The sequence below is a fragment of the Amyelois transitella genome, chromosome 20 (assembly GCF_032362555.1).
Source record: "Amyelois transitella isolate CPQ chromosome 20, ilAmyTran1.1, whole genome shotgun sequence".
Classification (NCBI taxonomy): Eukaryota; Metazoa; Arthropoda; class Insecta; order Lepidoptera; family Pyralidae; genus Amyelois; species Amyelois transitella.
Genome location: NC_083523.1, coordinates 1,617,621 through 1,628,256, shown reverse-complemented (window position 1 = coordinate 1,628,256; position 10,636 = coordinate 1,617,621). Strand labels below are relative to the sequence as shown.

Genomic DNA, 10,636 nt, shown 5'->3' with positions numbered 1-10,636 from the left:
TCTCTCTACCCAGCAAGGGATATAGACGTGACCATATGTATGTATGTATGTATGCTCATAATATTTCAAGGAAATGTCATAGGATTACTTAATTATAGTAATTTTTGAGTCGTTTACTTCAAAACAAAGAAAAGGAAAGAGTGATGGTTAAGATTGTCGTGAACGATAAAATATAATACGATATAATATAGACATTACGTAGTACCCGCAACTTCGTCTGCGTTGAAATTGGAATTGAAAAGGAATCATCTAAGTAGGTATATCTATTCTAAATAAATCAGGAAGAAACTTAAGAATGTTATTACCAAATGTAATTTTTTGAGTTTGAGAATAACCATAAGAATGTTATGGTAAATAACCAACTAACACGACATGGTCATGGTGCCGTGTGGTTACCGGCACTTTTGAAACGAACAACTCCATATCTTTTCCATGGATGTCGTAAAAGGCGACTGAGGGATAGGCTTATAAACATTGGATTTCTCTTACAGGCTAGCAACCTGTCACTATTTGTATCTCAATTCCATCATCAAGCCATAAAGGTGAACGCGGCCTTTGTCTTTTCAAGACTGTTGGCTCTGTCTACCTCGCAAGTGATATAGACAGTGGCAGTTTTACACGTTTGCCGCCAGTAGGCTGTTCAAATTTTCCCGCCCCTTGTGATCTCTGCATTTCGATACCTCCCACGGAGAAAATAAAGTGGAGGTCAAATGTCAAATTTTATTATAATTAAAAAACAATGCCGTGTGCCGTGTGGTTCCCGGCACCAATACAAAAAGAATAGGACCACTCCATCTCTTTCCCATGGATGTCGTAAAAGGCGACTAAGGGATAGGCTTATAAACTTGGGATTCTTCTTTTAGGCGATGGGCTAGCAACCTGTCACTATTTGAATCTCAATTCTATCATTAAGCCAAATAGCTGAACGTGGCCATTTAGTCTTCAAGACTGTTGGCTCTGTCTACCTCGCATGGGATATGGACGTGACCATATGTATGTATGTATGTTAAAAAACAAAAAAATATGGATTCGATATTGACGCCCCCTCAAAATCGCCCTAAGCTTCAGCCTACTCAGCCTGCAGGTAAATCCGCTACGTATATATATGCAGGATGGTAATCACAAAACTGTATTATGACTCATTCAATGCAAAATAAATCATTCATTCATTCAATCATCCATTCATTCATTCATTCATTGAGAAATCTGAAATCTGAAATTGAAAAATCATACTTATCTGAACAAATCCAAAATAACTGAGGACGTTCGTTGTCCTTGTGACTACGAGACTCCTCAGGACGTCTACCATCTCCTCCAAATCTGCCCAATCTTTCATAAGAGCCAAGAAAAATATATATTCAAATTATTTTTTTTATTCATTATTATAGTATACTTCATATCGCTTAATAATTGTCAAAATGTTTGGTTTCACAACATTGGTTGACGTCAAATAAACTACTTAAAACTAAGTTTACTGCCGCTTCCAAGGCGTCAGTGCAGAAGAAGCGGTAACAAACTGCACCGCAGCATTTTCTTCAACAACGTCAACTTCACAATTATTTAAATTTAGAATAGAATGTGGACGAGAGAAAACATTGATATAATGATGTGCGTGCCTCAACAAGAAATTAGAACCATACAATTTTTACGTCCTGTCGAAATGCGAAGTCACAATAGAACACCTTATATCACACATTAATAACATCGTCATCCACCTAAAGCAGATCAATGGCACCTAATCATTCAAACTAGCTCGGGATATATAGCGACGATGTGGTACATACATACATACGTAAAATCACGCCTCTTTCCCGGAGGGGTAAGCAGAGACTACCTCTTTCCACTTGCCACGATCTCTGCATACTTCCTTCGCTTCATCCACATTCATAACTCTCTTCATGCAAGCTCGGCGGTTTCGGGTACATTTGACCTGACCCCTTAATCAGGACGTCCTTAATTTGATCAAGATACGTGATAAGGGAATGTTGTGATGTGAAAGAAGATGTAGTTACAGGAATAGAAAAGGGTATGTTAAGATGGTTCGCTCATGTGGAGAGGATGAATGAAAGCAGGTTGACTAAGCAGATATACAAGGAGAGTGTGGAGGGAAAGGTCGGAGTGGGAATACCTAGACGATGTGGTATCTGTATCAAATAGCAAATACTCATAAACGCTACTCTTTCATACAAATGTTCAGTATACTAAAAAATGTATTGCCAACTTAATAAATTAGTGTATAAATAAAAAATATATGTATGTACAGCACGATCATATTGTGCGGACAGCCTTATATAATAAAACGCTAGTATTTTGTGTAAAAACATGATCCCACGTCTGAAATGGGATCAAAGCTTTGTCATTACGAGCTTCGCCCCGAGCTTCGTAAGACCACTTTGTGGGACGACTTTCAGACATGACATACACCTTTGATGTTCGTAAAATTGTATTCAGAAATGGACAACGTTGACTGACTGACATATTTGTCAACGCACGTCCGATAGATGGCACTGAATCGAATTCGGTGAAATTTGATGGAGGAATAACTCATATAACGAAGAATTTGGAAAGGCATTTTATATAATACTAGAGGCCGCCCGCGACTTCGTCCGCATGGAAACCCTATCAATCCCGCGGTAACTCCGGGATAAAAAGTAGCCTATATGTTATTCTAGGTCTTCAGCTACCTACATACCAAATTTCATCGTTATCGGTTTAGTAGTTTTTGCGTGAAAGAGTAACAAACATCCATACAAACTTTCGCCTTTATAATAGTAGTAGGATGTGCTTTGGCCTCGCAAAAAGTATTTATTTGCAATGTATTGTATACTATGTGCCGTGTGGTTCCCGGCACCAATAGGAAAAAGAATAGGACCACTCCATCTCTTTTCTATGGATGTCGATCAAGCCAACTAAGGGATAGGCTTATAAACTTAGGATTTGGGCGATGCAATCTGTCATTATTTGAACTCAATTCTATCATTAAGCCAAACAGCTAAACGTAGCCTATCAGTCTTTTCAAGACTGTTGACTCTGTCTACCCCGCAAGGGATATAGACGTGATTAAATGTATGTATGGTATACCTCTGAAACTAGGGCGTTTGTCAAGGGTGTCCTAGAGATACGAAGATAGACCTTACCTACCCCTTCAGGAAATAATACATGGTAAGATAAAAGTACCGTGGTAATCCAGATTATATTCTACCAGTGTCTACCCAATTTTATCATTACCAGTCTTGTGGAATTGCGTAGTGGAATTGGCATACATACCTACATCCATTTAGAAACTTCCGCATTTGAAATATTAGTAGAAAGAATAATACCTCCTGGATTTAGTCCCGGTTGCATCCTCACCGTTCTGGAGAGGAGCTCGGGGTATGCCTTTGACCATAGATCCTGGATTGGGTGAGTAAAGTTTTTGCACATCCAGTTGCCGGAATGTGCAGGTTTCCTCACAACGTTTTACCTCACCGTAATAGCATCGGTTAGTATTCAAACTAATGTACATAACTTCTTAAATAGTCATTGCCTACATAACCGAGGTTGGATTCGAACCTGTGCTTTTATGCGCATCATGCATTTTAACCGGACATCTTACCGATTCGACCACCGACGCTTTTTTTTTAAAATATAATGGAATCGCCTGTCTTAAAATTCGGGGCAAATCTCTTGCACACACTTTTTGATATTATATTTTTTAAATTAATCACTGAAGAATGAAGTCATAGGAAAAATACATATGTACATATAGTGCCGTGTGGTTCCCGGCACCAATACAAAATAGAATAGGACCACTCCATCTCTTTCCCATGGATGTCGTAAAAGGCGACTAAGGGATAGGCTTACAAACATGGGATTCTTTTTTAGGCGATGGGCTAGCAACCTGTCACTATTTGAATCTCAATTCTATCATTAAGCCAAATAGCTGAACGTGGCCAATCGGTCTTTTCAAGACTGTTGGCTCTGTCTACCCCGCAAGGCATTTAGACGTGACCATATCTATGTATGTACATGTAGTCACGTCTATATGTTAGGAGTGTTTTCACGGGGATTCCTGTTACCAAACCCAAAATGTGAAAGTTTTTATCACCTTTTTTATGTCAGGGTTGAAAAACGTGTGTGGAGGGAAAGGTCGGAGTGGGAAGGCCTAGACGAACGTATCTTGATCAAATTCTGGGAGTCCTGGCAAAGGGTCAGGTCAGGAGTACCTACCCGAAACTGGCGAGCTTGCATGAAGAGAATGAAGAATGCAGAGATCGTTGCAAGTAGAAATATGTAGTCTCTGCCTACTCCTTCGAGACAAGGCGAGATTTTATGTATGTTTGAAAACCAAACGAAGTTTAAAATAACAAAGATATATATTTGTTATTTTCATTGTGGCCATGAAACAATTAGTTCAAATTCCATAAAACGCTCGTCGCTCGCTTATCTCCGAACAATTATCGGCGAAATAAAAACAAACATACATACATACACAACATGCAGCAGCTGTCAAAATACCCGTATATTATGCTGGACGGGTCTGGTCCGGATAAACCTCATCGTTATTTGCAAACAATAGTAGATTCTAGTTCACGAACCTTGCGTTGTGGCCATGAAATGTGCGAGTTTAATTGGAATTTTTGAACCTATAATTTTCTTTGATATTAGTGGGTAATATGAGTGGGTACATGGTAATGTAATCACATTAAAAAAGTGGGTAATGTGGGTAAATGAACATACATACACACGTCTATATCCCTTGCGGGGTAGACAGAGCCACGTCTATATCCTTTGTCTATACTATACCCCACGTCTATATACAGTCACGTCTATATCCCTTGCGGGGATAGACAGAGCCAACAGTCTTGACAAGACTGATGGGCCACGTTCAGCTTTTTGGCTTTAAGATAGAATTGAGGTTCAAATAGTGACAGGTTGCTAGCCCATCGCCTAAAAGAAGAATTCCAAGTTTATAAGCCTATCCCTTAGTCGCCTTTTACGATTTGAGACTGTTGGTTTTGTCTACACCGCAAGGGGTATAGACGTGATTGTATGTATGTATGTATGGTTGCCTAGTGAGGGAGTCACTATTTCTAGTTTGTAACCTATCTGCAGTATATGTCCTTGTGTATTTATATATGTTGTAGCTACATAAATTATTTTAAACTTAATTATCATTTTCAAGTATTGATTTTAGGCATTTCAAATATCGAACCCCATATTTCCATTACTTGTCAAACAAGCTGATTGAGATATCTCATAATCGGAGGGCTGAAAATTATCTGGCTCAGAAAATTAGCATTGCAATTTAATATGGCTATGCTGCCAGCCTTCAGGGCACACTCACGCAGGTTGATCCTATTTGTATAGGACATAACTTTTAGGCGTAGTTTTAGAAAATTTAGTTTGTAATCAGTACTTTACCTACGTGATTAAATGTATGTATGTATAATTTCCGTTATTTTTGTGGCCACACCCGATAGTTAAAGCAACAAGTATCGATGTCCCATTGCCAGTATCGTTTGCATCGCAGTATATACTGGTCTTTGAATTTGAAACATCGAGAAAAAGCCGACTAAGGGATAGGCTTATAAACTTTGGATTCTTCTTTTAGGCGATGGGAACCTGTCACTATTTGATTCTCAAATTTATCATCAAGCCAAAATGCTAGGCCACGTTTAGCTTTCAGGATTGTTTATTGGCTCTGTCTTCCCCGCAAGGCATATAGACGTGACTTTAGGTATGTATGTATCTACATATGTATGTGTATAGTTTTGTTTGATCTGAACACTCTACGTTATAAATTTATCTAGAGACAATAAGGAAAAATAATGTTTTAAAACCAAATGATTCGTAGAACGGGTTTGAACAATAGATAGATAGATAGATGTGTTTGTACATACTTACATACGTATAATCACGTCTATCCTTCCGGGGGAGACAGAGCTTGATACAATTGAAATTCAAATAGCGACAAGTTGCTAGCCCATCGCTTAAAATTATAATCCAAGAAAGTTTGAAATAAATGAATAAATCCTACTACTTCCTACTACTATTATAAAGGCGAAAGTTTGTATGGATGTATGGATGTTTGTTACTCTTTCACGCAAAAACTACTGAACCGATTACCATGAAATTTGGTATGTAGGTAGCTGAAGACCCAGAATAACACATAGGCTACTTTTTATCCCAGAGTTCCCGCGGGATTGATAGGGTTTCCATGCGGACGAAGTCGCGGGCGGCTTCTAGTATATATTATATGCAGAGGGCATAGTTAAGAAAACTATCATATCATCCGCGAAAAACTATCGCTGTCTCGTTTCACGTCATAATATAAAGCGAAACAGCGATAGTTTTTCGCGCGATAAAGACGGCGTCTCGCGTGCCATTTGGCGAGGCCTGCGTACTCATTTTGCGTCACCTACGTGCTTGCTCGAAAATATTGATGAATAGTAATGAAGCAAACGCCATATGCAGGAAATGCGGTATGAGAAAAGACAGATATATTTTGCACCTATCCCTCCGAGGGGCGTGATATTATATAGCCTTAAGCCTTCCTCGATAAATGATCTATTCAACGCAAAAAGAATTTTTCAATTCGAACCAGTAGTTCCTGAGATTAGCGCGTTCAAACAAACAAACAAACTCTTCAGCTTTATAACATTAGTATAGATTACGCAAAATCTAAAAAAAAACCTAGCAATTCCCTCCTCTTTTTTCTCAATCGGCTAACAAATAAAACTGTCCTTTACCAACATTTGTCAACACGGAATCGATCTGGAACCCCCGAAATGGCCACTTTAACCTGCCGACTAATGGAGCGATTAACCTCAGTTTGTCGCACCCTCAAATTCTTATTCATTTGATAATATTGAGGTTTAAATCCTGATGGATACCAATAAAAATTAATCATGGCGCAGAGAATGTGATATGAGTGTGGTTTTTTGTGCTTGTGAACTATTTAGCTACACGGACGTTATATTACGTCTTTACCACATACGGGGTAGACAGAGCCGTCAGTCGCGGAAAGACACGATGGCTACGTTCAGCTGTAAGGATTAATGATTCAATTAGCGACAGGTTGCATAGCCTATAAGAAAAATCGCAAGTTGACTGGCCATTCCCTTTTACGACATCTATGGGAAAGATATGGAGTTGTCCTATTAAAAAGTGCCGGGAACCACACGGCACCATATTTATGTCTTTGTTTTGTTAATTTATAATAATATAATTATTCACTATCGTATCAAACTGGTTTACAAGCATATTTATAAGATGACCTATTTACCTTTACAAATCACTCATTCGAGGAACCTCTAAGTGGCTGGTTGTATAACGCAGACAAATTTAATATTAATAAAAACAATGAAGATTCTCTTGTGTTTGTGCCTTTTGGGCGTGGTCGGATTATCATTGGGAGATACGAAGACGTATCCGCGTGGTTGTATTTATATTCTAGGAACATGTAAGTATTTTTTGATTTGAACTACCTATTATTACATACATACATATATACTTATGTGCCGTGTGGTTCCCAACACCAATACAAAAAAGAATAGGACCATTCCATCTCTTTCCCATGGATGTCGTAAAAGGCGACTAAGGGATAGGATAAAAACCTTGGGATTCTTTTTTAGACGATGGGCTAGCAACCTGTCACTATTTGAATCTCAATTCGTGACAGTGGCCATTCAGTCCTTTCAAGACTGTTGGCTCTGTCTACCCCGCAAGGGATATAGACATGACTATATGTATACATACATACATACATATGGTCACGTCCATATCCCTAACTATATCAAATAAGTAGTCTGAAAGGCAACTAAAGCAATTACTAAATCGCGTTCAACTGTCTCACTTAATCAATTCTATCATTAAGGCTAACAGTTGAATATAGCCTGTCAGTCTTACCAGACTGCTAACTCTGTCTACCCCGCAAGACGACGAAGACGTGATTGTATGTATGTATGTAGGTATGTGCACCAATTAAATTTGTACTTGTAACTGCATGATTACATATGTTAGTTACAATTATATTATTGTTAGTTCACAATGAACAAGAATAGCATAATTTACCGTTAGGTATCATACTGATAATTTAATGACAACATATAATTAGTGGGCTTTGTAATAATGTCGATTTATTAACCTATTTAGCTGCATGTACGTTACATTACGTCTTTATCGCATACGGGGTAGACAGAGCCGACATTCGCGGAAAGATTAGACAGAACCAACTAGCATTTGCCACCGATTTCGTCCGCCTTAATTAAATTTCTATAAATTTTAAGTTATATTAATAGCGATTCGAATGTCTAAAGTTGCTTTCATAATACATACATACATACGGTCACGTCTGTATCCCTTGTGGGGTAGACAGAGCCAACAGTCTTGAAAAGACTGATAGGCCACGTTCAGCTATTTGGCTTTGTGATATAATTGAGATTCAAATAGTGACAGGTTGCTAGCCCATTGCCTAAAAAAAGAATCCCGAGTTTGTAAGCCTATCCCTTAGTCGCCTTTTACGACATCCATAGAAAAAAGATGGAGTGGTCTTATTCTTTTTTGTAATGGTGCCGGGAACCACACGGCACATAATATGTTAATTATTATTGTTATTTTTTGCGTGAAAGAATAATAAAAACATGTACAATACACACATTTATACAAACTCATCAATTAGACCACTACATTATCTTTTCCATGGGTATCGTAAAGGCGACTTAGGGAAAGGCTTACGTAAACTTGGTATTCTTCTTGTAAGCGATAGGAAAACAACCTCTCACTATTTGAACCTGAAAGCCGAACAGCTGCATGTGGCCTTCAGTCTGGCTCTGTCTAGCCCGCAAGGGATATAGATGTGATTATATATATGCATGTCTCTCGTTCCAGGCGTAAAAGAGTGTGACGAAGGAACCCACGCTTATTCACTAGGATGTGGCAATAAAGTCCCGGAGCCAACTTGCGAGGAACCCAATCCGGTGGTGGAGAAAGGCTTGCTGTGTGACTACTCGGCATGTTACTGCGACCCCCCCACTGTCAGGGACACGAAGAATAACGTGTGCGTGCCTTTGGATAAGTGCCCTGAGTGATATAAAAAAAATAAAGTTTGTATTGAAAATAGTTATTTTGTTTTTGTGTGTGCGTTTGTGTGTGTGTGTGTGTGCGCGTGTGTGTGTGTGTGTGTGTGTGTGTGTGTATGTGCGTCTGTGTAAATTCTTGTCTCTTACTACCCAACCAGGAGAGAGACGTGATGTTATGTCTGTATTTGAGAATGTTTATTTTTGCCCATTTGCGCAATTATGGATGTCGTAAAAGGCGACTAAGATATAAGGCTTATAAACTTGGGATTCTTTTAGTCGATGGGCTCGCAACCTGTCACTATTTAAATCTAAATTCTGAAGCCAAAAAGCTGAACGTGGCCTATCAGTCGAATATAGACGTGACTATTACATACGGAGCCAACTTGCGAGGAACCCAATCCGGTGGTGGAGAAAGGCTTGCTGTGTGACTACTCGGCATGTTACTGCGACCCCCCCACTGTCAGGGACACGAAGAATAACGTGTGCGTGCCTTTGGATAAGTGCCCTGAGTGATATTTAAAAAAAATAAAGTTAAGTTTGTATTGTTTAATTATTTTGTTTTTTGAGTATGTGTTTGTGTGATGTGTGTGTGTGTGTGTGTGTGTGTGTATGGCCGTGTGTGTATGTGCGTGTGTATGTGTGTGTAAATTCTAGTCTCTTACTACCCAACCAGGAGAGAGGCGTGATTTAATGTCTGTATTTGAGAATGTTTATTTTTGCCCATTTGCTCAATGATGGATGTCGTAAAAGGCGACTAAGATATAAGGCTTATAAACTTGGGATTCTTTTAGTCGATGGGCTCGCAACCTGTCACTATTTGAGTCTAAAATCTATCATCAAGCCAAAAAGCTGAACGTGGCCTATCAGTCGAATATAGACGTGACTATTACATACATAATAAAGCCTTGCTGTGTGACTACTCGGCATGTTACTGCGACCCCCCCACTGTCAGGGACACGAAGAATAACGTGTGCGTGCCTTTGGATAAGTGCCCTGAGTGATATTAAAAAAAATAAAGTTAAGTTTATATTGAAAATAGTTATTTTGTTTTTTGAGTGTGTGTTTGTGTGTGTGTGTGTGTGTGTGTGTGTGTATGTGCGTGTGTATGTTTGTGTAAATTCTAGTCTCTTACTACCCAACCAGGAGAGAGACGTGATGTTATGTCTGTATTTGAGAATGTTTATTTTTGCCCATTTGCGCAATTATGGATGTCGTAAAAGGCGACTAAGATATAAGGCTTATAAACTTGGGATTCTTTTAGTCGATGGGCTCGCAACCTGTCACTATTTAAATCTAAATTCTGAAGCCAAAAAGCTGAACGTGGCCTATCAGTCGAATATAGACGTGACTATTACATACATAATAAAGCCTTGCTGTGTGACTACTCTGCATGTTACTGCGACCCCCCCACTGTCAGGGACACGAAGAATAACGTGTGCGTGCCTTTGGATAAGTGCCCTGAGTGATATTTAAAAAAATAAAGTTAAGTTTGTATTGAAAATAATTATTTTGTTTCCCGTGTGGTTCCCGGCACCAATAAAAAAAAAGAATAGGACCACTCCATCTTGTTCCCA

At 38.9% G+C, this 10,636-nt stretch overlaps 1 protein-coding gene across 1 annotated transcript; it reads left to right on the top strand.

Moving 5' to 3' along the window:
- The first annotated feature begins 7,285 nt into the window (after window positions 1-7,285).
- Window positions 7,286-9,086, top strand: LOC106138449 (uncharacterized). The gene is made up of 2 exons (XM_013339600.2): window positions 7,286-7,444; window positions 8,872-9,086. Exons 1-2 carry the CDS (start codon window positions 7,345-7,347, stop codon window positions 9,069-9,071), a joined length of 300 nt encoding a protein of 99 aa, XP_013195054.2. The 5' UTR covers window positions 7,286-7,344; the 3' UTR covers window positions 9,072-9,086.
- Window positions 9,087-10,636: the final 1,550 nt, after the last annotated feature.

Coding starts and splice junctions, on each gene's coding strand:
- LOC106138449 (XM_013339600.2), top strand. CDS start 7,345: ATGAAGATTCTCTTGTGTTTGTGCCTTTTGGGCGTGGTCGGATTATCA. Junction 7,445..8,871: donor TATTTATATTCTAGGAACAT/GTAAGTATTTTT, acceptor CTCTCGTTCCAG/GCGTAAAAGAGTGTGACGAA.